This window comes from Exophiala xenobiotica (assembly GCF_000835505.1).
Source record: "Exophiala xenobiotica strain CBS 118157 unplaced genomic scaffold supercont1.1, whole genome shotgun sequence".
In the NCBI taxonomy this organism is placed as follows: Eukaryota; Fungi; Ascomycota; class Eurotiomycetes; order Chaetothyriales; family Herpotrichiellaceae; genus Exophiala; species Exophiala xenobiotica.
Genome location: NW_013562494.1, coordinates 1 through 25,949, shown reverse-complemented (window position 1 = coordinate 25,949; position 25,949 = coordinate 1). Strand labels below are relative to the sequence as shown.

The 25,949-nt window shown below is 52.1% G+C and overlaps 11 protein-coding genes across 12 annotated transcripts; 5 read left to right on the top strand and 6 right to left on the bottom strand.

The window, feature by feature from the left end:
* Positions 1 to 7: 7 nt before the first annotated feature.
* On the bottom strand, positions 8 to 1,087 carry PV05_00011 (uncharacterized protein; the record flags this gene model as incomplete). Its single annotated transcript, XM_013464870.1, has 1 exon — positions 8 to 1,087. One exon carries the CDS (start codon positions 1,085 to 1,087, stop codon positions 8 to 10), a length of 1,080 nt encoding a protein of 359 aa, XP_013320324.1.
* A 966-nt stretch (positions 1,088 to 2,053) lies between these two features.
* PV05_00010 (uncharacterized protein) lies at positions 2,054 to 3,613 on the bottom strand (the record flags this gene model as incomplete). Its single annotated transcript, XM_013464869.1, has 1 exon — positions 2,054 to 3,613. One exon carries the CDS (start codon positions 3,611 to 3,613, stop codon positions 2,054 to 2,056), a length of 1,560 nt encoding a protein of 519 aa, XP_013320323.1.
* An 817-nt stretch (positions 3,614 to 4,430) lies between these two features.
* On the top strand, positions 4,431 to 6,259 carry PV05_00009 (uncharacterized protein). The gene is made up of 2 exons (XM_013464868.1): positions 4,431 to 5,243; positions 5,293 to 6,259. The coding sequence occupies exons 1-2, from the start codon at positions 4,575 to 4,577 to the stop codon at positions 5,713 to 5,715; spliced, it is 1,092 nt and encodes a 363-aa protein (XP_013320322.1). The 5' UTR covers positions 4,431 to 4,574; the 3' UTR covers positions 5,716 to 6,259.
* PV05_00008 (uncharacterized protein) lies at positions 5,714 to 7,675 on the bottom strand. The gene is made up of 2 exons (XM_013464867.1): positions 6,075 to 7,675; positions 5,714 to 6,025 (listed from the first exon to the last, which is right to left on the bottom strand). Exons 1-2 carry the CDS (start codon positions 7,554 to 7,556, stop codon positions 5,822 to 5,824), a joined length of 1,686 nt encoding a protein of 561 aa, XP_013320321.1. The 5' UTR covers positions 7,557 to 7,675; the 3' UTR covers positions 5,714 to 5,821.
* A 600-nt stretch (positions 7,676 to 8,275) lies between these two features.
* Positions 8,276 to 10,789, top strand: PV05_00007 (uncharacterized protein; the record flags this gene model as incomplete). The annotated part of the gene is made up of 1 exon (XM_013464866.1): positions 8,276 to 10,789. One exon carries the CDS (start codon positions 8,276 to 8,278, stop codon positions 10,691 to 10,693), a length of 2,418 nt encoding a protein of 805 aa, XP_013320320.1. The 3' UTR covers positions 10,694 to 10,789.
* Positions 10,790 to 10,983: 194 nt separating this feature from the next.
* PV05_00005 (uncharacterized protein) lies at positions 10,984 to 14,181 on the top strand. Its single transcript, XM_013464864.1, has 6 exons — positions 10,984 to 11,100; positions 11,152 to 11,180; positions 11,227 to 11,412; positions 11,464 to 11,798; positions 11,842 to 12,106; positions 12,157 to 14,181. The coding sequence occupies exons 1-6, from the start codon at positions 11,090 to 11,092 to the stop codon at positions 12,957 to 12,959; spliced, it is 1,629 nt and encodes a 542-aa protein (XP_013320318.1). The 5' UTR covers positions 10,984 to 11,089; the 3' UTR covers positions 12,960 to 14,181.
* Positions 12,705 to 14,157, bottom strand: PV05_00006 (uncharacterized protein). Its single transcript, XM_013464865.1, has one exon. It carries the CDS (start codon positions 14,053 to 14,055, stop codon positions 12,997 to 12,999), a length of 1,059 nt encoding a protein of 352 aa, XP_013320319.1. The 5' UTR covers positions 14,056 to 14,157; the 3' UTR covers positions 12,705 to 12,996.
* Positions 14,182 to 14,555: 374 nt separating the features above from the next.
* On the bottom strand, positions 14,556 to 16,623 carry PV05_00004. Of its 2 annotated transcripts, none has more exons than XM_013464863.1 (2): positions 16,296 to 16,623; positions 14,556 to 16,250 (listed from the first exon to the last, which is right to left on the bottom strand). In XM_013464863.1, exons 1-2 carry the CDS (start codon positions 16,541 to 16,543, stop codon positions 14,702 to 14,704), a joined length of 1,797 nt encoding a protein of 598 aa, XP_013320317.1. In that variant the 5' UTR covers positions 16,544 to 16,623; the 3' UTR covers positions 14,556 to 14,701. The 2 variants fall into 2 exon arrangements, with proteins under 2 accessions (XP_013320317.1, XP_013320316.1); XM_013464862.1 differs by having other exon boundaries at positions 16,334 to 16,623.
* A 2,367-nt stretch (positions 16,624 to 18,990) lies between these two features.
* On the top strand, positions 18,991 to 20,274 carry PV05_00003 (uncharacterized protein). The gene has a single exon (XM_013464861.1). It carries the CDS (start codon positions 19,170 to 19,172, stop codon positions 20,235 to 20,237), a length of 1,068 nt encoding a protein of 355 aa, XP_013320315.1. The 5' UTR covers positions 18,991 to 19,169; the 3' UTR covers positions 20,238 to 20,274.
* A 641-nt stretch (positions 20,275 to 20,915) lies between these two features.
* On the bottom strand, positions 20,916 to 23,036 carry PV05_00002 (uncharacterized protein). Its single transcript, XM_013464860.1, has 5 exons — positions 22,742 to 23,036; positions 21,876 to 22,690; positions 21,679 to 21,825; positions 21,248 to 21,627; positions 20,916 to 21,199 (listed from the first exon to the last, which is right to left on the bottom strand). Exons 1-5 carry the CDS (start codon positions 22,860 to 22,862, stop codon positions 21,007 to 21,009), a joined length of 1,656 nt encoding a protein of 551 aa, XP_013320314.1. The 5' UTR covers positions 22,863 to 23,036; the 3' UTR covers positions 20,916 to 21,006.
* A 2,312-nt stretch (positions 23,037 to 25,348) lies between these two features.
* On the top strand, positions 25,349 to 25,806 carry PV05_00001 (uncharacterized protein; the record flags this gene model as incomplete). The annotated part of the gene is made up of 2 exons (XM_013464859.1): positions 25,349 to 25,524; positions 25,581 to 25,806. 2 exons carry the CDS (start codon positions 25,349 to 25,351, stop codon positions 25,804 to 25,806), a joined length of 402 nt encoding a protein of 133 aa, XP_013320313.1.
* Positions 25,807 to 25,949: the final 143 nt, after the last annotated feature.

Below are 25,949 nucleotides of genomic sequence, written 5' to 3'. Positions count from 1 at the left end.
TACTCATTCAGATTTCATGCATCCCCCCAAATCTCTTGTGAAATGGATAGTCGATGTATCCCGATGGCTCCTGCGCTGCGTAGAAGCTGGACGGGTCATACGCATTCAGATCAAGATTCTCCTTCAGTCGAAAAGGCAAGTCGGGGTTCGAAACAAAATCCCTGCCAAAAGCGATCGCAACTTTTCTGTCCATTTGGACTGCCTCTTCGGCTTGTTTCCGGTCATATCCGCCATTCAGGAGAAGTGGAGAGTCTTTGTCCCATTGCTCGATGACAAAGTCCAGGCTCTCGTGCACTCCGTGTATTCTGGAATGAACGAGATGCAGGTAAGCCAGGCTAAGCGGCCTCAGCTTCCGAAGCAGGTACGAGAATTGCTCCTCGGTGTCCTTCATGCCCATACCTTGGTATGGGCTGTATGGAGAAAGACGAACACCTGTCCTATCAGCCCCCACAGCTTCAATAACTTCAGCTAGGACTTCCAGGCACAGTCGAGCTCGGTTGTCGATGCTTCCTCCCCAGAGGTCTGCCCGGTGGTTACAAGTGTCTTGTAGAAACTGATCGATGAGATACCCATTCGCAGCATGGACTTCGACACCATCGAAGCCTGCCTCCATGGCATTTCGGGCGGCAACAGCATAGTCTCGAATCAGCATTTCGATCTCTTCGTTGGTTAGAGGTCGCGGTATCGGATTTCCTTCTTTGATTGCGATAGCACTGCTGCTGATCATCTCGATTCCTTGAACATCCAGTACTTCTTGACGTCCTGCTCGTCCAACAGCCCAAAGCTGTGCAAAGATAAACGATCCTTTGTCGTGGACAGCCCGAGTTACGTTCTTCCAGCCTTCAATCTGTGCTGCCGAAAATATCCCAGGAGCGTTGATATATCTTCCACCTGCCGCTTTTGAAACGCATGTGGACTCGGAAATGATCAGAGTGCCTGGAACGCTTGCTCTCTGCCCATAGTATTGTTCCATCAGATGGAGGGGTACACCGTCGTTGTCTGCTCTGCACCGTGACATGGGTGCCATGGCAATGCGGTGCCGGAGCTTGCATCGTCCAACCTGCATCGGTCCGTATAACGAAGTCATTTTCAAAGGCTGTCCGCTGGTTCCTGCTCGATTCACACGAGCGCTGTAGTTCAAGTGTTGCAATCAATCGAAGCGAGCTCACAGCTGCCAGGAAGGGTTCAACCCACCTATAAGCATGGCAGATGTTAGATATCACGGCATTTTCCCAAGGTCAACCACACACCGGCATGAAAGATGACCAAACCACTGCGGCATCACGGCATACAGCAAGCCCGCTGTGGCGCATCTAAAAGGTCACAGGAGTTTGTTCAAGGCCATCACAGGGGGAATACCGAAGGAAGCTGGGATCAGAGCAATTGACTCTCACTCCCAACACGTATCTGATTGGTCCTGAAGTGGTACGAACCCAAGCCCAACTCGGAACTCCGGGTTGTGAAGAGAGAATGAAAGTGTCGACGGCTATCAGGCGTCCGACGGCAGACCTTAAATGTTGGGAATAGCAACACAATCCCTTCTAGATCCGTCGATGACTTTGAGCCACGGCATTCAGCGGAGAACCGAAAACGCCGATTTCGACTCCATTGGCAGTCGACTGCAATAAACGGCACGCGGTGACATGACACCCCCCGGTAGAAGACCGACGTAGAGGCTTGAGCCGGTCTGGACCCGGTCTGGGCACACTGCGCTCATTCGATTATGTCGAAAGCAAGTCGAGTTCGGTGGTGATAATCTGCTGGCAGGCGTGGACATGACATCTGGCGTTTGGGGGCATGAGCACTCTGCTTTATCGGTCAATATTGGAGGATGCGGAAGCTTGTTGAGACGATGAGGATTGTTTCGCTGTCAAGCAGCCAAAATATGGATATTGGACGAGGAGACTCCCTCCGGCTGCGCCCACGCTCCCGCAAGCCAGCTGGCCATCAACCCAAAGCGTAGTGCGAGAGTTGCAACGGAAAGGAGGGTCGAGGTCGGAGTTACCAGTGTCGCCAGCTCCAGCAACAAGACAGGTCGATTTACGCTGTAGACTCAGAGGAAAGCCATTTCCCGCACCAGGCTTGACTTGACCCATCCCCTAGCGAAATTCCTTCCTGTCCACAGTATCACGCTTATCCACCAGACCCTTCCCACGACGGAATCATACCACATGTGTATAGGCAGACCTTTCTCTTTTCTTCTCTTGCTGACAGCTCTGATGATTGCACCCTCCAGCACAACTGCAAGCCCATTTAGAGCAAAGAATTTCGCTTCACCAGTGGCCATCCTCCAGTCGCCAGCAAGGACTCCCCGGACTGAAAAGCTATGGACGAAGGCGCTACTCAAGAAAGCACCTATGACCTTTCCAACGTCTGCCGGCTGATCTGGACCCTTGCGTAGCAGCTTGCGTTCCATCCATTCCCCGGGCCACACGCCGTAGACCAGAAATAACCTTGCAAACAGTCGATGCCAACCAAAACTCCAGAACTTGCGGACGCTCGTGATGTCCCAAGGCCTCGTCGTATACAGAGGTGGGAAGAAGGCAAGGGGACTGGGTCGAAGTGGATGGAGCATGATAGCAAAGAGGGAGTGGCCGAAAGAGAATGCTGCCATCAGGAAAGCACCAAGTGCAGCTGTCAGAAGTAGCTGAAACAGCATGGGAATACGATGGTCGAAGAGATCATAGGCAGAATATGCATTCCACGGCGCATCCTGGGTCGACAAAAGGTAGCGCAGGTAGATGGTTCTGATGACAGCCCAGCTAACGAGAAGGACCGGGCAAACGTGAACCAAGATGCTGTGGATACGATTCTGAACAGTAGGAAGCCATGTTTTGCGGGTGTGTCTGACGTCGGCCGTGGTCCAAGTAAAGCCAATGCCGCGCATGGAGAGTTCGAGCTCGAGAGCCCACGCAGCACGATCGAAGAGTGTTGTTGGCCAACCAATCTCTGTCACGGCCGTCTCATACACTGGTATCGGGTCTGGGCCGGAGATGGAATTGCGTAGAACACGCATGGCGGAACCAGGTATGGAGTTGTTGGTGGGTTGCACGTTGCTTTCTTTTACGCTGAACGTACTCCTATTGCGCATGATCTTGACCATGTCCTCTTGCGAAGCACCAGAGTGATGGAAGGGATCGGCAACTCCTCCATTTGTCCATTCCTTGTCAATATGTTTTGCTCCCTGCTCTTGTGATTCCACCCTTAGCCGATGATGGTACTTGACTCTGCGCGGTATGTGCTCGAACAAGTAGGGACTGATGAAGAAAGCGTCGAGTACCCTGCATCCGCCGTACAAGCCCACGAGACCAAGTTGATAGGTCAAACCAATGCTTTGAGGAACATGGTAGACAAGAGGAAGACGAAAGAAGAGGACGCCGGCGGTCAGGGCGAGACAATTTCGGAGGATCTTGACAGAGGTTCGATTGATCGCAGGAGGAGGTGGAGGAGCAAGTAGAAGTAGAGCAAAGTAGTAAAGCAGTGGGGGTAAAAGAGCCGCGGTGAAGGTGAGAGGTTTGCTATCAGGGATGGGATGAAGGCCAGGGCGAGGAGTTGGGTTTGAGAAGGATTCCTGCAACTGATAAAGTATCTGTAGGCATTTTGAAGCCATCATATTCGACGAAGGAAGAGCAGGTTAGGAGAAGAGGATCATTCTTTTTGCTTTCAGTGGTTCTGTTACCTTTCGACCAGCAATTGCGACAACCGACATGTCTATGCTGGCATCATGGATGACGTCGATTCTCTGGTGCCAGAATGTTTGCTTGTTGAGACGAACTTGCAGAAATCAACTCCAAAATCTGGCATACCCACGGGCAGGTAGGGAGGCGTGGGACGCGAACATCGGCATAGACGTCGCGCAGCCGGATTGTGCTTTCCTTCCGCCATTGCAGCTTGACGCTGGCTGAGATGGCAATTAGCGGTGTGATGATGGAGTGGGCAATTGTTGATCGGCTAAGTTGCCCTTGGTTTGCTTTGAACCGGAAGGCCTAAGAAAACGACCGATTCCGCAGAATGATGCTCTTTCGTCCTGGACGGTTTGGATTCGGTTCGCGCATGATGGCTCTAACAAACTGGGGTTTTTCGGGGCGGTGCTTGTCGCCCATGCCTGGGTCAAGCGCCGGAGCGGTCCTTCATTATTGCTGTCACTCCGAGTAGCCACTAAGAAGCACTCGTGTCACGGGCGGCAGGGACCTTTGAAAACGAGTTCTGGGCGGACTTTTTGGCTTTACTCAAGCCCCGGGCACTTGATCACGCGTAACATTTCTGCGTTGTGATATGTCGCTCCCCACCAACCACAGCTTCTTCGCAGATAACCAGCCGTGCCAGCCTCACTCGAGTCTGAAGCCCTGCATGAAGCGATCAAAGTACCATGCACCTGATCAGGCGGGCACTAGTAAGGTAAGGCAACCCGGACTCGTTGCTTTTTCCATCAACAACAGGCGCAGCCTCTCCAGGCATCTCGAATCTTTTCGCAGTCCTCGATAAATGTCCTACGAGGGCGACGGCAGCCTCTATGTGGTATGCCCATATCCTTGCCGCTTTGATATGCGTTCAGCTTGCTCAATCCTCCTGATATGGCCGTCGTCACCGTCACCGTAGCGCAGACAGAGTCACCGAACCACTATGCAGTCGCGGTCGAGAAACAGTCCTTCGATGGCCGATATACTCCCTCCTCGATCATTGTCACACTCAGTGTGGCTTTGGCTCTCTACAACTCGCTGGAAATGATTCTTCTGATCTCACTGACATTCAAAAGAAGGAGAGGCTTATACTTCTGGAGCTTGGCCCTCTGCAACTTCGGCGTCTTCGCCTATACCACTGGAATGATGCTAGGATTTTTCGAACTCTGTATCCTATGGCTGAGCAAATCATGGCTGGACGTGGGCTGGGTATGCATGATTGTCTGCCAATCTCTCGTACTCTACTCGCGGCTGGGCCTGATACTGGACAATGTCAAAATCTTGATGGGCGTCAAGTGGATGATTGTCGTCAACAGCCTCATTTTCCTGGTCCCGACGGTGATTCTAGACTTCGGCTCGACGTACTCAGGGCTCCCATCCTTTTCTGAAGCATACTACTACATGGAACACATCCAAATGACCGGCGTCACCCTCCAAGAACTGATAATTTCCAGCCTCTACCTTTGGAAGACCACCAGTCTACTCAAAGTCATCTCGAGAGCAAATTCTCGGAGCATGATCTGGCAACTGTTTACAATCAACATCATCATCATCTGTATGGACGTGAGTGGCCAGCAAATCCATCTCCGTGCAAGGACTGACATACTCCAAGGTCGCGCTCATCATCCTCGAGTACAAGCATCTCCAGCTCTACCAAGAAAGCATCAAGGCCTTCGTCTACAGCGTCAAGCTGAAGCTCGAGTGGAACATCCTATCCAAGCTTGTCAACCTTGTTCATGGTGACGGAATCAATAGGTCCATGACTTTAGACATCATTGACCCGACAACACTCTCGGGACAGGCGCGATCGGAAATACGAGCAGAAGTGGTGGGGCCTGAACGTCTCGCTGGCTCGCTCGCTAGCGACGAGAAAGTAAGTGGCCGGCAACTGGAGGCCGGGCAAGCTACCGGCATACCATCAGGTGATAACGATCAAATATGCCCGGTACTTTCACGCGAGTCTGGCTGGACACCAAGAACGAATAGGAGAGTATCTGATGATTTGTATGCAGACGCCCTGCGGACTCTGAAGTGAACATGGTTGCAGCTACACGCAATCTGCATGGAGCAGTCTGATGATCAGTGATCTTGCCGGGTCTAGATGTCACACCTCCTTCCGGACCCCGTGGCTCCTCTTCGACCTAATTATCCTCTTTTGCCTTCAGATCCTCCACCATCTCATCATATGCGTGATAAGCGTCAATCTTGGTGCTGGCAAACTTCCTCGCGGGAACTCGCTTCTCGAACAGGATATCAAGTTCCTCGAATGTCCTTCCACCTGTTTCAGGAAGTCTGAAAAACACCCATATCAGACATGGAATACACAGGCCGCCAAAGAAAAATGCCTGCAGCATGTTAGAATAAGCTCTCACATGGCTGTCATCATAGTCTTACCGTTTTTCCTTCCCAGCCCCATGCTGTTGGGTTCAGTGCAAATGCCGGAATTGGATAGATCGCAATATCGATAATGTATGCCGTAGCTCGGGCCAATGCAACGGTCTTGCCTCGAAGTCTCGTCGATCCTGCTTCTCCGACAATGGTGTACAAGGTTGCAGCAACAGATGGCGAGTACACAAAAAGATACACCATCAACAACACCGACTGGGTCCAAGCTGCTCCCCCGCTGTTGGAAAGTGAAACAAATCCGATGACGAAGTACAGGATTGTCATGCAGAGAAGCCCGTACATGAAGATCGTTCGTCGACCAACGTATGAGAGCAAGGGCCACGCAAGCACTGTGCCGACCACGGAGAGGGCGTTGTTGCCAATGTTGAGTTTGAATGCGTCTGAGGTTGGGAGACCGGCTTGCACAAAGAAGTACGTGGTATAGCCTTGCAAAGGGGAGCCGATGAGTGCTTGGATGCCGTACGCAATGCAGGCTACCTCGGTCCTTCGCAAGTCGATTCCACGGAAGCAGTCCCAGTAAGAGGCGCCAGCATCGACTTCCTGCTCGAGTTGGTTGGTGTGAATCATCATGGCTACCGTCTCCTTTGCTCGTTCAGCATGCTTGCCATTGCAGAGCCTTTTGACGGTACGTTCCGCTTCAGCGTATCTGCCCTTTCTCACCAGCCACCACGGCGACTCTGGGCAGAACAGAAGCACCGTAAAGATCGGCAGTGGCCAGGCCCACTGCACGGCAAAGGGAATTCGGTATGCCCATTGACTTGTCATGCCTGACACGCTGTACGTGACGCCAGAGGAGACGAATTGTCCCAAGATCCAACAAAGGCAGACGTATGTCGTCAGGTATCCACGAAGGACGACCGGGCAGATTTCAGCCGCATAGGTATTGACCGACGCTGCGAAGATACCGAAGGGTACACTGGACAGCATTCGGCCCACCAGCAATACTGGCAAGGAGCTTGCAAAGAATTGACAGAAGATGGTGCCGTTGACGACAAGAAGGGCTCCCAGTGCAACCTTCTTGCGACCGAAAATATCCGACAACCAACCGTCAAGGAAGACACCAATGATCGTGGCGAGAAAGCCGAGGATGTTCAGCATGGTTTGCCACCTGGCCGTGACTTGATATTTTGTTCCGTCATCATATGGCCTTCCAAAGTCTCTTTGAAATGCAGGTTGGGCATACAGGCTCCCCAGAAAGGCAGTGTCGTATCCGTCCATGATAATTGTCAACGAAAAGCAGAATGACCAGAAAACGGCTTTCTTGTATGCTGTCAGACCTTCCCAAATGGTCATGGAATGCTCATTCGCCGTGGCTTGCTTCGCATCACGGGTAAGTTGAAGCCAATGGGTCGAGTCTTTGGCCACCTCATTGTAGTTGTAACCGCCTTGTTCTATCTCCTCAAGTGCCATTGCAGCGTCTTGTTTGACGGGTGCCTGCGGGTGCTGTTCAGGCTGCGTGATGCGGTCCATGGTGAAAGGCAAGGAGCTGGAAGGAGATCCGAAGATGTGGTCTGCCAACAAGAACAATCTCTCCACGCCCAGCTATTATATACTCGTCAGGACTGGCTCGACTGGGGCGACAAACCTGGGGAAGCGAGCGACATCTTGGTTGGCAACTCGGGCCCGACCTTCCTAAGGAACTAAATAGTCGGCCCACGCTGGTGCACGCGTCCCGATCTGGTCCTCTCCCGGTGCGAGTGGATCAATTCCCAGCCGTGTCCCGAAGTTGTGGTCAAAAGTGGGCGAACAAATTTTTCGGCATATCTCCAGCCAGATGCCAGCTGACGTTTGGGGCTCCATGTTTCTCGATGCCTGTACCTTCGGCTAGACAGGACCTGGAGGCCTCCCCGAGGCCTCGTTCAAACCCGCAACTTCCCAGGACCCCGTCAACTCTCCACCTTTCCCCATGCGACTTGCCCGATGGCCATCGTATCCCGATCTATGTCCTAGATTTGGCAGGTGAGTCCCGAGAGCAGGTTGATCAATGGCTCTGGATACTGTCACGCGTTCAATAGAGAGGTACCCGCGCAGTGGAGTTAAGTCATGCTCATGTTCTTGGGTTTCAAGTCGAATATTCAGGGTGATTAACATTTTCCCCTTTGCTTCTTCTTAACCCATTCATCCAGATCACCCTGTCTTTGAACGCTGTGCGAGTTTCCCTTTCCCTTACCGACTCACCCTTCGTCACGATGAGTGCAACACTGTCTTTTGGAGCCCAGAATATGGGGCCCGACGAGCATTCCCTGTGCTGGAATGCCGGACATGAATCTGTTCTCCGGTTGCAGAGCCCGGTCATCCTCGAATGGGGAGGAACAGAAGAGCCATTTTCCGCAGGCGGGCGTAGAGAGACTCTGGGCTATCAAGAGGTACAAACATCTTCAAGCGATACGACGGGCACAGTTGCTTTCGCCAGGGAAGGCGTAACAGGAAGCCTCCAGGACAAGTGGACAAAGTTAGATGCTAGCAGTTTCTTGGTCTCACGTTCCGTTCAAATCTCATCAGCGTCATCTCACATTGGATTGCGTGTTGGACTGGCATTGCAGCCTTCCTTCCCTGAAGGGGTCGATTACAACGATATGGAATATTACGCACCCAATGCGTGCTACAACCTGAATGATCTGAATGAAGATGGACTGGAAGATTATCTCGAAACCAAGAGACTTTCATACCGGGAAGATCGGCTGAACGCTCTCTCAGTGCTTGCATACCACCCAAAGCGACAGATCGCAATCTCCCTTTCAAGGGCTGATATACCGAAATTCGACCAGGAACCCTCACGCAAAGTTGGCCAACAGGGTTTCCTGCAAGACACGGATATCGGATCCCTTGGGTTCGAACCGCACGACAATGGTCTTCACAACTCTTTGCTGACCGGATCATACCCGTACGTCGAGAGAGACGCCTGCAACGCTCTCCTCGTCCAGCAACGGACGCCTTGGGGAGCATTCCGGCCCGTCTCAGCTGGGGATCGTTTCAATGTGTCTTACATCGTCCGGATTTTCAATGCAAAATCGGGGCATGATGCGCTATGGGAGCTGTTGCGACGACAGTTTGCCACGCTGAAACCAAACCCAGTGCAGCTCGACCAGCCTCTCGAAAAGATCTCTGCGTCGAGACTCACTGCTCTCTCGCACTATTTCATGGAGGATAGTTCTGGCGGCGCAGGTTTTGTAACGAATTGTCATCCACAAGATGGCAAGCAGTTGGCCAATGTTGTGCAGTACGGCTTCACCGGCCAGCAGATAATGAACGCAGCCAACCTGCTAAAGGCGTCAAAGCCGGGGAGTGAGGGCTACGAAAAGGCTTCGAAAGTGATCAAATTCTATGTGGGCAATGCCTCAAAGTCGCCATTTGGATTCACTTACGGCCTGTACAATATGGATCTTCAGAGGCACGGCTCTTGGTGGACTGGTCTGCTACTCCCGCTCGCATATGCCGAGCCTGGGGATGACCTCGAGAAGCACATGGGACCACTATACGCCCATCGTGAGAACATCATCAAAGCTCTCTCAGGCACACACGGTGTGTATCTCCGTTGTGTTTTGGAGGAAACCGAAGCATTACTGGGGCTGTACGAGACGCTGCCGTCAGCGCCGCGCGAATGGTTCGGTGTTATTGAGGCGTTTGGCCGTTTCCTTCTCTCGAAGCAGGAGCAAGATGGAGCCTGGAGAAGAGCGTACGACCTCGATGGCCAACCATTGGTGTCACCGGACTTTTGGTTTGGTCAGACTTACTATCAACAAAGATCCTCGACAGCGACCGTTATTCCATTTCTGTTGCGCCTCAGCAAGATCACCGGGGACGATGCCTACCGGATTGCTGCCATCAGAGCTGGACGATTTGTCCGCGAACAATTGGTGGACAAGGTCAAGCATAACGGAGGAATTCACGATTCGATTTATGCAAAACCGCAGTTGATGGACCACGAAAGTATTTACTTCTGCTGTCATGCGTTGCTCGCCCTGTACGAAGACAAACAAGTCGGTGGCTCGTACTTCCTTGAAGGCGCCATACGTGCTGCGCAGCTCAGTGCCAGTTGGATCATGCTGTGGGATGTGCCCTTGCCACCTACCTCGACACTTGGGAGGCTTGGATTCCGAAGCACTGGCATTGCTGGATGCGACACTCCGGGAGCTGGCTACTTCCATCCCATGGGAGTCATTGCAGTGCCGGACCTCATTCGGATCTCACAAATCACAGGAGATACACTCTTTCTCGACATTGCGGAACTGTGCTTCATGGGCAACAACCAAAACGTAGGCACGAAATGGGGTTACGCAATGGAAGGCCTGCAAGAGGAGGGCGTACTGGTCAGCCCGTGGTTCGTGGATGATCCAATGTTTGCAAAGGAAACGGGCTTTGGTGGTAGGGGCAAGGGTGAAGGCAACAAGACGTGTTTGCCGTGGATCTCTGCTGTCACGGTGGCTTCAGTGACAGAAATGCGGGACAGGTTTGGCACTCTTGATTTCGGAAAGCTAAGAGAGGCCATCCGACCATTGAAGAACGGCGTCAATGGTTTTCATGTGGATGGTGTTGGAAAGGGAAAACTCTCCTCGGTCACCGTTTCCGAGATTCGGGAGAAATCGTTAGTCAACGGCGTTCACTGAGTAGAGATAGAATAGAATTCCTGGTAGATTGGCGACACTAGATAGAAGAGGGTCGACGGGTCATGATAGAGATTGGAATCGAAGGTTGGATTGCAGAAGAGGCTGATGGAGGTACTGTACCTGTTAGTATTCTCCACGCGGGGCAACATCTAGTTAAGCATTGCTCTCCTTATGGGCGTCATCAGCCCCTGCCAAATCGTTCTGGCCAAGCATGGAGCCGCTCTCTCGCCCAGAATATTTAGGTACATTTTCATTTACTTGACGTTCTCTTCTCGTTTCTCCTTCGCTCAAATCCCTCCGTTTGCGTTCCGTGCCAGAATGTAATTAATCGCTTCAGTTACTGGTCTGCACCAAAACAATCACTCAGATGTCGCCAAAGGCGACAACCTGACCCCAATGATAACATGGTATGGGACCACCAGACTTTTGTGACCTTAATTTTGGCTCACAATCCGCAGTCTTACGTGCCGTCGCCGTCACTTGAAATGTACGCTACATCATCCGAAGTCCATAAGCAGACACTGACCGCGAAGGCGATGGATTAAGCCCTGTGTGTTCACAATGCCGTAAGAGCAACCGAGACTGCCTGTCGCCTACGAAGCGTATCAGCTTCCGTGATGGCATGAACCCTTCCATCAATCAACCCGGTTCTCTCGAGTACGGTGGACGAGATGTCGCATTTGCCAAAGATCAAACCTGGATCTCCGTGCCTTCAAATCGTTGGTTTCCGCAGCCCCGTGTAAGAGGCCGTTGCTGATAGATGCTCATAGTGTCCTTCGTCGACGAGACAAACGATATCGCGTCAGATTACGAGGCAGATACGACTACTTGGAAATTCGAATCGGAGTCCGACGCTGCCATTATTGGCAATCACATTTTCGATCAAGATGGCAGCTTCCCGGAAGATGCTGGCACAATCCTCTCGGCGCCGTCAGTCGAGTCTTATCAAACTCCCCTACAACACCATTTACTTGGGCTTTCATCTCCAAGTACTACCCAAGGATTGTTGAATGAGTCGAGTTGGCTGCTGGCTCATCGACAATCTCCTTGTTCTGCGGAAGAAGCATACCTCCTACGACATTTTTCATCGACCCTCTGCCGATGGGTGCGTTTTCCGTCCAACTGCGTCCATTTCTAACATTGTACAGCTCGATGTTTGCGACAAAGACAGCCGATTCGGCTCGGATCTTGTTCGCAGAGCACCCTCAGCCCCATTGCTTCTCAACGCGTGTTTGGCGGTTGCAGCACGGCATCTCTCGAAATTTGGAAGATGCAACTCGGAATTGGCGGATCACTACCACGAGAAGGCCGTACAAATGCTACTTGCTATGCTCAACGAGGAGGATCTGGATCGTCATATTGAGACTATACTTCCGTCGACAGTCATCCTCCGCCTTTTTGAACAATTGTCTTGTGAGTGTTCAGCTGGCCGTACGAGTTGCTCTTCACTGAAAGCGGTGTAGCAAATGTACCAGTTCACGATTTGCAGCGCCATCTGCTGGGCGGGTCGGTCTTCATCAATTCAAGGACTGAGTATGCCCTTAGTGGGGGTCTGACTCAAGCAGCATTCTGGGTATTCGTCCTTCAAGACGTTCAGTTCTCGCTGGCGTATCAGCGGCCCCTCAAAATGCAGACCCTACCGTTTAGCCTGGAGTTTCGACAGAGGTGGCAATACGAGAATGGCGGCTCGGAACAATCCTTGATTCACCGAGCAATCTGGATTCTGGTTGAAACCATACAATACTGCTTCGGAACCCACGAAGCCGTGGCAGAGCTGGAGCTGAGTGATGGTCTGGCGGAATGGGAGAGTTTGACGTCTGAGAAATTTCGGCCCTTCTACCACGAACCCGGCGATGCAGAGACATTCGGTACGTTGTGGTACACTCAGTCCAGCCATATTATCGCTGTCCAACATATCTGCATGGCCAAGATTCTCCTGCTTTCAAAACGAGCCAGTCACTCGCGAATGGGCATCGGGCATGGCAAGACATTACGCGAAACGCAGAGCCAGATTACACAGTACACCGATGTGCTTTTCGGATCAGCATTGTCTACAGACGAAGCAGTGCCAAGATTTTTCGCCTGCCATGCAGCTTGCACAATGTCTTCCTGGATAACCAGTCCTGGTCTGCAGCAGCGTGTGCTCGAGCTCCTGCAGGCCACGGAGCAAAATAATGGCTGGCCGTGGGGCTATATCGTCGAGCGTCTTGCTGAAGACTGGGAAACGGAGGTACTCCCTCGAAAAGCAAGCGGTCCTCAAGCTTGATCCAGGAACGTACAATGGGGAGTGGTGGATAGGCACTTCACGCTGTTAAGTGTGCGACTCCCACCGAGTCAGCCTCCTTGTTCAGCGCGTCAACCTCAGATTGGGTGTACGGTATCCCTTCGGCTTCTCGTCTCTCCTGATTGATCTGTTCAATTTCGCCCGGAAAGTAGATGCGATCGAAGTCCTGCCTCTTTTCTGAAGTCACCACCCGCTGATATAAGTACTCCATTCTATCTTTGAATTCTTCCAAAGAGAAAAAAAGATCCGGCTTGATAGCGACGAGGAAATGGCCCACATTAGCTTGCTTGGATGGGTCATATGGTCCGGTGACTTCACCTGCAAAGGCTGATCCGGACAGTACACCTGAGAAGACATCCATCATGAGTGCCAGACCCGAGCCTTTAGGACCTCCCATGGGCAGCATAACACCTTCCAGAGCGGCGGCGGGATCGTCCGTCGGTGCGCCATCCTTGTCTAACGCCCAATCGAGAGGAATGCGCTCTCCTCTTCTCTTGGCCTTGTAGATTTTTCCACGAGCAGCAACGCTCGGTGCCATGTCGAGGATGAAGGGCCTTGTCTTTCCGGGAGCTCCGCAAGCTATGGGTGACACCCCGAGTAGTTTAGATTTGCCGCCCCAGACAGGAAGAGCGGGCGACGAGTTCGTGAACACCAGAGACATCATGTCGGCGTCGATGGCCTTCTGCACGATCCATGCGGACATGCCGAAATGGTTCGAGTGTTTCACCGAAACCATGCCTATCCCAAACACCTGGGCCATCTCAATGGCTTTTTCCATCCCCTGCGAGGCAGCCAGAAAGCCAAATGCATTGTGTCCGTCGACCTGTGCCACGACCGGAGTGACTTGACTGACGGTCGGTTCGGCTTTCGGGTCGAGTACTCCCTGGCGGATTCGCTCCATATAGGACGGTATGCGGTTGACTCCGTGGGTGTCGATACCGCGCAGGTCGGCGGCGACAAGACATTTGGCGATGGTCTCGGCGTTCTCAAATGGCACACCATTGGCAGTCAAGACATCTTGTGCGAATCGTAAGACCTTTGTAGCCGGACAGTTCTGAGTTTGGATACTTTCGGCCATGTTTGGTGCTTCGATAAGCTGGTCCGAAAGTGTTGTTTGATTGCAGGCGTTGCAGATGTTATGGCTTCGGATGGAGATTGCTGGGAACCGGTGGTTGTTCAGACACAAACAATACGTCGTATTGATGGCTCTCATAAAGTTAGCATCGGCGTCGAGCCGCATTGCCCGAGCCTGGGCACCCGATGTTCTCCGTGTGGTAGCCGTAATCGAGTCTTACTAGCGACGTATATACCATCTTTGTCTAATGGACGGGGAGACGATGCCCAGGTAGACTTGTACTCGAAAAGCATCTACATGGCTTGTCGCGGTCGCGTACTTGTTGGGAGAAGCACGTCGGCGGCACGGTGGGTTCAATTTCAAGCATTGCGTGAGGTAAGGGTGAGCCTAGTGTGCCTCAGATACGACATCGGGTAGAAGATCGTTGTGGAGGGCGGAATCACATCTTCGGCAGGGACGAATATGTATTGGCGGTCGAGTGCAAAGGACATAAAAAGAAGCGATCGAAGGTTAAGAGGTCTTGCTTTATTCCTATTCGTACATTAACCTGAAGCAAATGAGGACTTTTACGCAACCGGATAGCATCGTCAATGGTTCCTTGTTCGACAGGTCCAGTCACAAAGGTCTTCAACCTTGGGCGCACCACCGTCTAGATCAAACCCTTGGTGCGCTGCGTCATGTTCTTGACATCAATATCCTTCCACAAGGCAGTTGAGACCAGCGTGATTGTGTACAAACTGGTAGCGGCGATCAGCATCAGCCTTTGGGTCTCTGCGTACGACTTATCGATTGCAATTCTTGTCGGACTTCCAACAGGGTAACTGGCTTGTACGGTCAAGTCACCGTAGATGCTGGCAAAGTCGGATTGTGCACTTGCAGGTAGGTTTTCCAACAATTTCTGTGGAAAGATACCAGTCCACATGGCTGCGGCGATTGCCAGTCCGATTGAACTGCCGACATACGCGACCAATCCCTCCATGGCGAGGACCGCCGGAATGTGCTGATGGGTGGAGACCGCCATGACAGTTATCTGCTCGCAGATAACGAGTGTACCGCCACCGAAAGCGACAAAGATCTGGCACATGACGATGTAGCCGATGTGGACACCCGGTTGGCGGAAATGGATCATCAGTCCAACACCGAGGATCGTCAGTGGAACTCCGAAGCACAGCGCATACCATTTTATGCGGCCGTTGAAGCGAATGCAAACGCCGAGGACAAGTGACCAGAAGCAGGATCCGATGGTGTAGATGTTGCCGATGTACGTCGCTTGCGTGATTGATTGCCGGAACAGGACGATATTGAGCGAGTAGAAGTAGCTGTCCCAGATGTACCAGGCAACGTAGATGCTGGCTGCCATGGTATAGGTGAAGATGATGGTGCGGTTCTTCAACAAATACCAAGGGATGAACGTAACTGGTGCAAGGTATTTCTCGTACAATCCGAACGCAATGATGAGCAAGCCCCCGAAGATGAGGAAGCAAATGATGAGTGGTGATCTCCACTCGTCCTTTTGGTAGGAGTACAGGCTGAACGACAGCAGGAAAAGCGCCAGTCCTGTGCTGATGATAAGCAGTCCGATGACATCGAACTCCCGGCAGTAGTAGATGAAGGTTTCAAAAGCATTTCCACGGCTTGGTCGAGGAGGGATGAGCCCCAAGTTGTTGGCCTTTCTTTGGTTGTACCAGAATAGTGCGCAGAGCGGTGCACAAATCAGCGGCAGCACGATCGCCCAGATGCCAAAGCCCCATCTGTACCCGATAGTACTAAGGATGCTGTTAACAGCCGGACCGTAAGCCCACGTGGTGACGAGGTACGGGGAAGCTGTGAAGGCGAGCATAAAAGCACGATTTCGCAGCTTGGACGTGTCGGCTACGAAGATGGTCATGGAGAAGTCGATGCCTGTGTACCCAACAGAGTAGAAGACTTGGGCGGCGCAATAGGTCTTGACATCATTGCAACCCGCCATCATCACGAGACCAAGAGTGATCGAGGAGACCATGATCAAGAAGGCCTGTGGACGACCCCAAATATCAAGAATTTTGGCGTAGGGGATCTTGAAGAGGCCTCCAATCAAGGATGAAATGATACTGGTGGTTGCAGTCAAGGAATGCATTTGGAACGAGCTTGTGACATATGGCGTCAAGGTGGAAACGATGCCAGAGGAGAATGCGAGCATAAACTCCACGACCCAGATACTGAAGATGGTCAGCAGAAGCTCGTGCAGCGTCCCGTTCACTCACAGTCCGTATGCGATGAGGAGATCTCGCTTAGTCCATACCTCAGTCATAGCCTCAACACTCGCAACACCATGTTGAAGTTCCGTCTTCTCATTTTCGGGAATGGCTTGACTGGTGTTCGCGTTGACGCCGGCTTCTTTCCCCATGGCCTGTCTCTCATGGAGCGCGGGCTCCGGCATATCGACATCGTTGGAACTCGCCCTGTCCGGCGTGGCTGCTGGGAGCAGTGAAGAAGGAAGTCGGAATCTCATGTTTCCTGCAGGCAAAGAAGACGAGCCGTGAAGAGTGGTGAACTTGCACAAGGAGAGATCAGTATGCAGCCAGATTAAATATCAGATGTGAGATAAAATTTTTATCATATCTAATCATCCGATCAAGAGACATCCGTGACTGTCTGGGCCAAGGCCGTGTGTCAATCCCACCCGACCATGCCCTGTTCAGCACCGACAAGCCCACTGTGTGGACTAACGGCGTCGGCTAGACTCAAGCTCGAGACCGCAATGCTCATCTGATAAAAGATGGTGGTCCGGATCTTTGGTCTGGCGTAAGACAAGACTTGGCAAGCCTTTGACGATTGGGCCAGAGCATTGGAGCTTCTGCTGGACTCCACTCGATGCTATCGTATATGCTATCGCGACCCATGTCACGCCTTGCGAAGACGGCTGTTGACTTACGCTTTCGCTTTCAAGCATTGCCACTGCTGGCTCTGAAATGCTTGCTGGGCGAGACTTGCCAAGGTTGGAGAAGGCATGCTTCAAGCCTTATGCTTCGGAATTCTCCTGCTGTGAATGATACCTCGAAGAAGGTTGCTGTACAGGGTCTGAACTGTTTGGCTGGATTCTTTGGTGCTTGGATGAGTTAGTGGTCGTGAGTTTGCCCCGGTCCACCACGGTAATGTGGCACCTATTGTACTCCATCACCTATTGCCGACGAAAACTTTCTTGCTCGACAATGGGTGCATGTGGAATTGCACGGAGACGAGTAAGGTTGCTGTCGGGAAGAAACGCGGATCGTAGTGCGTGAAAAGGAGCATAATTGATATGCATAATGGACAGGAAGTGCCAGCAAATCGTGTCCAAGCAGTCAAGCATTGCGATCTCGGCCTCAAGGACGGACTCCATTGAGCTCAGACGTCACCATGGACATGGTCCCCTAATCCAGTCCGAGCGTCCTTCTCTTCATGTTTCTTCTCGTCGTATACAGCGCGGATCAATAGTCAAGGCCGGAGACGCAAGTGGGTTTCTGGAAGTCGTCGGAGCGGCCGCGCTGGCAAAGATGGAGGGTACAGCTCGTTTCGACACTGAAAGGTCTCTTGTCATTCTCATCGTAGAAGTAATAAGCAAAGCATGCGTTAGGAAAGGGAGGATTCAGGAGCCCCGTAGTGGAATCTAGTCCTGGTGATTCGCCTGTATCGGATCCCGTCAATGGTCAACGGCTACGAAGTGAAAGGGAGAAAACATGTCCTTGTTGCTTGCGCGGGAGTAGCAGTCAAGAAGATTCGTCTGGGAATGCCAGAAATCCGGCTGGTCGTTCTTCACTGAGTTGCTGAGTTGACAATTCCCTAAAAAGCCGTCTCCTGCTGGCCATTTGCAAGATTTCTCGAGGGTCCTGCGCCCTAGGTGAGCGGGGCGTGAGCGCCAGAGTTGCCTGCGCACGCCTGCGCCAACACTTCGGTCGGGTTACGTCATCACAACAACAGCAACATTTCTGTCTCGTCGTTTCGTCGTCTCGCCGTGTCGCCTGCCAACCCACTTTCGACCTTACCATCGAGTTAATGGCCATTTGCGTCTTCAAAGCCTTCGAAATCATTATGCTGAAGGGGGGAGCGCGTCAATTTCACCTCAAAAGCCCTCCGCAGAGCCATTACCGAGCCGATACTGATACTGCGACTTTCGCTCACTCACCACACTCCAGTGGCTCCTTTTGCGAGACTTGAAATGCCCCTCGACGCGGAACCTTCCTTGACATGGCATGAATCCATCCCGGTCGCCTTTTCACAGAGCCTTTGACGCGCTTCCGGCCAGCGGTCGTTCTCCTCAGCAGTGACGTGCCTCCTGCGCGCTCAGTAGCCCTTGAACAGCAAAGTCGAACCGCAGCCGTCAACGATCAACACCCGGTAACGGCAGTAACGGCTCAGCGCATTATACCTAGCTGTACGGTAGGAAAGTGACCTGGCTACAATCTCAGAAGTGTAGGCTTGTTTTCGGCACCAGACCCGACGCGAGGACGCCTTCACTTAAGCTCAACCGGTTCAGAGTGTGGACGAAAAGAAATAGTGGTTGCGCAGGAAGTGGATCTCTGTATAGGGGTCCGCAACTGCGCAGCTGAGATCGCCTGGTGTACGGCACTGATACTACTTCAGTGAATCGACTTGCCATGCATAAGGAGCATCCGGTCTCCCAGCATTCACATTTCAATTGCATAAAGAGCGGTAAAGGCCAAGGTGCATCCTGCTCGGGGAACAATGGTTGTTCGAATACCTCGACGAATGACTGGGACACGGGTCCAGGCACTGTCATGCCTTCGCCCGCAGATGCGTTGGTCCGCTTCTTCTATGCCCGTGGCGTATGACTTGATTCGTTACCTCTTACAGCGCCGCGCAACAGTTGTTCCTCAGTCTATTCAACATCCGCACATTACGCACTAACAACCTCCGCTGGACGTTGGTCGAGATCGGTAATAGTGGAAGCTCGGCTCGTGGCCACGCCTGGAGATTTGATACGTCAAACCTCAGCTTGGCATTCGCTTATCGTTTTGCACGTTTTGTCAATCAACGTGCTGGAGCGCTGATGCTGGTATTGCCAATGCAATGGTGCTTCGAAAGCGTCTAAGAAGACAATCTACGGGACTATAGGTAAGTCGGCACAAAACGTTCAAATGGGCTCACAAGATCCTGTCACTTCACACACTCTCCCCCCCACTCTGTATCTCGTCGTGACCATGAAGCTATCCAATATGAGACCTCTCACTGTGTGTCTTGCTGCCACTCTCGGAGCTCTAGCTGCTTCCCAAAGTTCTACTCCTGTTCAGTGTCGCGGATCTTTCAATGGAACCGTTGGGAATGGTACCGTGGGCTCCGAACAGCAAATATCGAGTACGACCGTCCGCTTAGTCAATGCCACCGACGCCAATCAAGGAGTTGCCGTCGATGGCGACCATTTCTACTCCATTGACAATTTTTCCATCACCAAGCATAACAAGACGACCGGCGAACCGACTCTGCAATGGTACGGTGGTGCCGACGGACCCATCATTCATCTTGACGGTGGCGTTGTCATCAACGGCACACTGTATGCACCACATTCCAATTATCCGACGGCACCAGAAACATCATCAGTGGAAGAATGGAATGTAACCACAATGGAACACATTCGGAGTTACTCTTTCGGCGTCAACCGTGGCAGCCTGACATGGATTGATCAAGATAGTACCGGGACGTGGTATGGAACGTTTGCTAACTACGACCGAGTCCAGCAAGGCCAAACGCAGCCGTATGGACTAAGCATGAATACTCAACTCGTGCGATTCTCTCCTGGTCCAGAATCGCCGTTTCAGTACATCTCCCAATCATGGATCTTTCCTGAGGAGATGGTCTCAGAGATTTTCTCACCAATGTCCAATTCCGGCGGAAGCTTCGGTCCCGATGGGTGGCTCTACATCACCGGTCATGATGCGAGCGCCGCTTACGCTGTGCAAATCCCGTCGGCAGGTAGTGTTGTTATCTGGGTTGCGACAGTGAGTTTGCCGGATATTGCAGGGCAAGGGATCGCTTGGGATCGAAGCATCAAATCTACAGTGGCCAACGGGACGCTCTACGGCATCAGTCGAGAAAGCAGACAAGTCGTTGAGATGAACATACCCCTGCAGACGTGTCAACCAAATTATACCTTGTCTGTGGGAAACGTCTATGGTCCAGGAAGATTTGTTGATCCCGACGCCGAGTAGTTTGGACTATCTATGCTGGACGACGCCGTAAATAGTGTATAACACAATAGGTTGTCTGTTCGGATGTCAATATTCTGCTCTTGCCCGTCAAATTTCAGGCTATACCATCACTACTGACCACGCCTTCTAGACACCATACTTTCCTTCTTCCATTCTCCTGAGAGAGTCTGTACGGACCGTCTTGAAAGCCATGTACGTACGCCCAGATGTAGATCAGACGGATTCGGAAAGGGCGGCTCTTCCTTGCTCGTGGGAAGCAATGGCGACAACCTCTTGTCCGCCTGTTTAGATGCCGACGATGAGATCCATGATTCATCAGCACTGCAAAAGAACGTCGGCCAATGCCAGCATGTGCCGTCCCCAGTGGACGAATCTTGCCGATCACGCCCATCATTACCTGTTGCTAGAGGATCTACTGGGGCCGGCTTCAAAGCCGGGCCAGGAATCGAGATATATCTACTTTCATTTAGCTCATGTCAACAATGTCATCTCCGCGCCAATCATCTATCAAATGTTGTCTTGTATAGGGAGCTATCATCGTTCGAGCTCGGCCGATCAACGGGCAGTTTTGGACATTTCATCGACAGACGATTGAAGCTGAATCTATAGAGTGCGAAAGAGAGCAAGTCACAACCAGAATTGGCAGGTCAGGAAAGTTAATAAGATACGGTACAAGTCCAGGCTCAGTATCGACATCAGATTAATATTATCAGTCATGCTCTACGGTCAAATTATTTCGTGTCTCATGTTCTGCTTGCCTGAGTTTGCCTCAGGTACGTGGTGCACGACCATTGTAATCGACACCCGCCGTAGCTGTGTAGTTCGCAAAGCAATCGTAGTTGTAGTCAATCTCGTTGATGCGCTTCTGCAACACGCTGACCATTGTGTCAAAGGGACAAAGGCCATTGGGATCATTGGGACATCCCGGATGAGAGCCCGAGACTGGAACGACAGCATCGTTACTGGCAAATTAGCACGAATTCCGTCAAAGATATGAAGAGGAGACTTACACAATGAATCGGATCTGCTTGGACGGTTTCATAGCTGGGCACTCAAGAATTTGCGTAGTGAAGTGCGTTGCAAAAGGTACAAGCTTGCTGGCCACGAAGCTGTTGCGACCCTGGTTTATGCTAGTGTTCAAAGCAGGTCCATTGAACAGCGCGGTCAGGTTGAAGGCCGTAAGTGTATCGAGAACGACAACTTCGTGAGTGGCATCGGCGTAAATGGACTGGGTGAGAGGGAAGTACGTCGATGTGTTGTCGAAGGTCTGGTTGAGTGCAGACATTGCAGTCGGGTAGCTTTGAGTGAATCGAGCAACGAACTCCTGCAGGTAACCTTTGCCTTGAGCAGCAGCGACAGGAGAGCCGGGCCCGTTGTTGTAGTAGAACGACTGGAAAGACTTAGTCACAGAGTTCAAGCCAAGGATCGAGAAGTAGCCTACCAAATCGAAATAATACTCGTAGTTCTGGAAGTCCTGCTGTGTGAAAAGTGGGCAGAACGCGGAATAGCCGAGCGCGTCAGTCTCGTACGAGCAGAGCTGAAGCATAGCGATGATGTCGGTAGGCGTGAAAGTCAGATTGCCAGAGAGCTACATCTCAGCCATTAGCGACATGGATTGCGATGCGAAGAAAGATTTACCTGGGAGTTCAAGCGGGAAAGAGTCGAGTTGAAAGCGTTGACGGCGAATTTATTAGCAGCAGCCGTGCCAATGCTTCCTTTGGTTGCGACGTTGGAGTTGTTGCAGACTTCGTAGGGAGCTCCCGAGTTGTTGACTCCAAGTGTTTCGACAAGGATCTCGATGTTTACCTGGTCCAAGTACTCTGGGACACCGAAGAAACCAGCGGCAAAATTCTCGGCGGTCTTGACCATGCGGTCCTGCGATTCGGTGCGGAAAACCGGGATAGCCTTTTGAGCGGTGAAGTTGTTCAACAATTCGCCGTACAATTGGCGGTATTCAACACCGAGGAGGAAATTTTGGCTCCGGCCAAAGGGAGTCAAAAGCTCAGCACCGAGCTTGTAAGTCCAGTTGGACAGGAAAGCCAGTTCGCCCGCAACCTGGAAACCCGCTCCCTTGGTGGCATTTGCAAGCTTCGAGGCAAATGTCGCTGGCGCAGCGCCGCTGGTAGGGTATCGTGCACCGTGGCGATACAACAGATGCATCTGGTTGATGGTGCATCCATCAGGAATTAAAGGACTGGCATTGGGCAGACCATAGTCGGCGGAAGACACCGAGTACCATGGAGACAAGTTTCCCCAGTAGCGCGTGATGTCGACGTTAGAGCTCGAATTGGAGCCTTGAGGCTGTGCAGCAACCAGAGGGAACGACTTGGCGGCTTGGGTGTTGTATGGGTAGAGAGGAGCTGTCTGGGCCGCTGCTGCCTCAACACCGGTTTGCGTTGGACCGGGAAAGCCGACCTTTGATTCGGGCGGAAACAACGTCGAGTTGACAGCAGCTAGATGGGTGTTATTTCAATCTAGTCACCACGTATCGGTACACGGCTTACTGCCTGCTGGAGGATAGACGTCCGAAGTCGAAGCGCCAACGTTCGAGATAGCGGTGATCTTCTGCGGGGCAGCCTCAATGGCCTTGGCCACCAGCGCCACGGAGAGGATGGAAAGCTTCATGTCGTTTCAAGCACAAGCCCAAGTATCCAAGTCAAAGCTTCAATCTTGTTAAACAGCAGGAGTGAGCTTTCTGGACGTACCAAGCATAATCAAGCATCTTTATATCCGACGACAAGTACGAAATGGCGCTGGCCAATCATTTCCACGGCAGCTACCATGTGCCTTTTGTACCTGGAAGAGGATCGGAATGGTGTGAACTAACTCGGGGAGAGCTGAGACCTGCAGTCTTATTGCGAGCTAGCGATGTACTAAACTAGTCATGACGATGAAATGCCCCGAACTCGGCCAGGCGTGCACAGGCACCATCTGGGCAGCTGGGGTGACACGTGGGTGGAGAGCACCTGTAAGAGCTATCAGAGCAAGCTGATCCTGGTTAGTTTGCACCACGAATGACGCGAGAAACACGGTACTGTTAGGACAAAAGTAGAGAGTCTGCAGCAAGTATTGCAGATTAACGCGATAACAAGGTGTCGACCATCGGCTTCTGGCCGCGGACGTTGCTCTCATATCTTCGGCATAGCTTGTGAACATGCTCGGCGAGGTGTCTGTCGTGACAAATGACCGGGTGAGCACATGGAAGTGCTGATTTTCACGACCTCGTGGAGGGCAGGTTCAGGTATTCGACTTGCTCGTTCTCGACTTCTTGCATCCCACAAGCAATGACGAGCGCCTACCGATAGTTAACACATTTTGATGCTTGCTAGATTGACCCGCTTCCCCTCCTGCCCGCCATTCGCATTAGCACTTATCCTCGCAAGTGGTTTCGGTTCCCGATGTCGAGTGTGCTCTCCGCGATTCAACTTGCAGTCCAATCGAACCCGTGGCAGCATGCTTTCCACAAGGTGCTTGACAGAAGAAGACTCGACGTTCTGGCTGTCTGTATGTCTCGTGTTTAACCGTACCGCATCTTCTTGCCGGCTGTCTGCTGTAAAGCTTATATTGACAGCCTTGCTTTGTTCGCTGCAGTGTAAACAACGAAAGCCGTGTTGCAGCGGAGTGTGCGTGGGGAGAACCTCGAATAAGCCGGTTGGGCGAGCACATTCTGTTCAGGCAGTAGGCTTGCTGCGCTTGAAACCTCGTCTCTTTCTAGCTCTTCTATGCTTGCTTCTGACCGATGTTGTGACATTGTAAAGGAGGCTCTTGAAGAGCCATGCCATGGTCCGAGGTCCTAAGGTTGACAGCCTGACTTGTAGGCACGAATTCGAAAGCGAGAAGAAAGGCTGTGATAAACCGTTACACTCGGCGCGTGGGAGGTGATTGCGAGGCCTCCAATCCTGGCCGGGACAGTCCTTGAGGCGCAGGTATATCTTACGCTTCTAGCCATCCGCTGGGCACTCTTCTTTCTTCAACGTCCGGGGCGCAGTATGACCTAGCTTTCATTATAGCCCTTGACGCATGGTGTGGCAGCAACCTTGTATTCTTGTCCAAGTTTTCGTCGTTTGGCTACGACTGCTAGGGCAGAGGAAAGTCGAGTTGATAAGCTGAATAAGGCCGACTTGAAGGTGGAATCGGACGAGACAGGATTATCGGATCATAGAGCGCAATCTTTGCTGTGTTGACTTGGGCGGCATCGACCCGACCTAGCTGATTGCGCGAGCGCTGAACTGGGATGAGCACAAGACTTGCTGTGGCTGCGAAACTGTACGCAATATCGCCAGCAGGGACTCTGTGAATGACACGGAGTACTAGTAGCTCGAAGAGGAAGGTGCGGCGAAATACCAATATCGGCTCGATGATTGGCGCGTTCATTGTTTCCCTTTGCTGGACTGCGTTTGTACTTCTGCAACAGTATTTCGCACAACATGAAGCGGTCAGAAGCCTAGTACTGGAATGCAGATAACTATGTGAGGCTATTGATAGTGGCTGGTGCATTTCAACACTTGGACGATGCTTTTCTGAAGCTATAGGTCGCTGTGCTTGTCGGCAACAACCATCGCTTGCGTGAGAATCTGGCACGACGGAATCCTATTCATACATCACGTCAACGACCGCAATTGTCCCGGAAGTCTTCTTGCTTAACAACCCCACCCTCCTCGCCCACAATCGAGTTGAGGCTGACAATCAGACGGCCGACCTTACCCACCCTTAGGCGGGTCTTTCAGTCAAGCTCGGACTCCTGCTTCGAGGGCCCTTTCTGAATTCATCCCGACGTTGCCTCTCGGAGACATTCCGAAGGATGCTTCACTCCCATTTTAGCTCACCCCCAGGAATGATTGGACACAACGCTGCGATCGCCTGGCGTTCACCCTGGTCTTGGACCTTCTACGTCGAGGCATTTGACCAGCAAGGCGATGCTTAACCAAGGGAAGTGCGTTGAAAGTACGAGAGAGCGGTCAAAAATACCGACAGTACAGGGACAACTGGCAGCAACAAACAATATCCGAGACATCACCTTCTCTCCAGTCCTCCGTCCTTGACTACGACCAGCCAGAGGCAGGATGGCCCGTCTTGCGGAATGACCTTGCTCACCCCGTGCGCAGAAGAGCATGAATACTTCCGGGCCTCAGAGGCCGAGCCTGCCGTATCACACTTCCGATTTGCCGATTCATTTGCCCCCTCTGCCATTGACTGAACATGAAGCGGTTCCGGCTGAGCTGAACCCAGGGGACACAGTACTGTTCTTAGGCGGGGTATATCATGCTGGGGGCGCCAACACGACAACGTGAGTTTCACACTTTGATGGTCCGTGATGCGATTTTTCGCGCTGATATTAAGCAGTGACGAGGCTCGTGAGACTGTCGGCATCTTTCTGTGCCGGGGGATGTATCGACAGGTGGAAAACCAATATTTCATGGTGCCTCCCGCGAAGGCCAAGCGATTGTCACCGAAAGCGCAGCGCTTGCTAGGTTATGCGATCAGTCCTCCGTTCTGCGGGTTCGTCAACTACAAGGATCCTTTGGAGGATTTGTTCCAAGTCGTTGAAGTTGACCCTCTTTTGGTTTAGAGGGTCTTTCCCCGGCAAAGACGCTACCGATCGAGATAGGCTTACGTATGGACCTCATTGCCAGTATAGAGCTACAGGGGACTCTGAGTACGGAGCCGCCCGAGCACCCGCGGAGGAGTTGTTCGAGATCGCAATTTTTGTCC

What these genes read in the sequence shown, in the direction of transcription:
- PV05_00009 (XM_013464868.1), top strand. Translation starts at nt 4,575, where the DNA reads ATGGCCGTCGTCACCGTCACCGTAGCGCAGACAGAGTCACCGAACCAC. An exon ending in TCATCATCATCTGTATGGAC is followed by an intron (nt 5,244 to 5,292) that starts GTGAGTGGCCAG and finishes ACATACTCCAAG; the next exon opens with GTCGCGCTCATCATCCTCGA.
- PV05_00005 (XM_013464864.1), top strand. An exon ending in CCGTCGCCGTCACTTGAAAT is followed by an intron (nt 11,181 to 11,226) that starts GTACGCTACATC and finishes CTGACCGCGAAG; the next exon opens with GCGATGGATTAAGCCCTGTG. An exon ending in GATCTCCGTGCCTTCAAATC is followed by an intron (nt 11,413 to 11,463) that starts GTTGGTTTCCGC and finishes AGATGCTCATAG; the next exon opens with TGTCCTTCGTCGACGAGACA.
- PV05_00008 (XM_013464867.1), bottom strand. Translation starts at nt 7,556, where the DNA reads ATGGACCGCATCACGCAGCCTGAACAGCACCCGCAGGCACCCGTCAAA. An exon ending in GGGGCTGGGAAGGAAAAACG is followed by an intron (nt 6,026 to 6,074) that starts GTAAGACTATGA and finishes AACATGCTGCAG; the next exon opens with GCATTTTTCTTTGGCGGCCT.
- PV05_00003 (XM_013464861.1), top strand. Translation starts at nt 19,170, where the DNA reads ATGGGCTCACAAGATCCTGTCACTTCACACACTCTCCCCCCCACTCTG.
- PV05_00002 (XM_013464860.1), bottom strand. Translation starts at nt 22,862, where the DNA reads ATGAAGCTTTCCATCCTCTCCGTGGCGCTGGTGGCCAAGGCCATTGAG. An exon ending in CGTCTATCCTCCAGCAGGCA is followed by an intron (nt 22,691 to 22,741) that starts GTAAGCCGTGTA and finishes ACACCCATCTAG; the next exon opens with CTGCTGTCAACTCGACGTTG. An exon ending in AAGCAGATCCGATTCATTGT is followed by an intron (nt 21,200 to 21,247) that starts GTAAGTCTCCTC and finishes CTAATTTGCCAG; the next exon opens with TAACGATGCTGTCGTTCCAG.
- PV05_00006 (XM_013464865.1), bottom strand. Translation starts at nt 14,055, where the DNA reads ATGGCCGAAAGTATCCAAACTCAGAACTGTCCGGCTACAAAGGTCTTA.
- PV05_00004 (XM_013464863.1), bottom strand. Translation starts at nt 16,543, where the DNA reads ATGAGATTCCGACTTCCTTCTTCACTGCTCCCAGCAGCCACGCCGGAC. An exon ending in CTCCTCATCGCATACGGACT is followed by an intron (nt 16,251 to 16,295) that starts GTGAGTGAACGG and finishes GACCATCTTCAG; the next exon opens with TATCTGGGTCGTGGAGTTTA.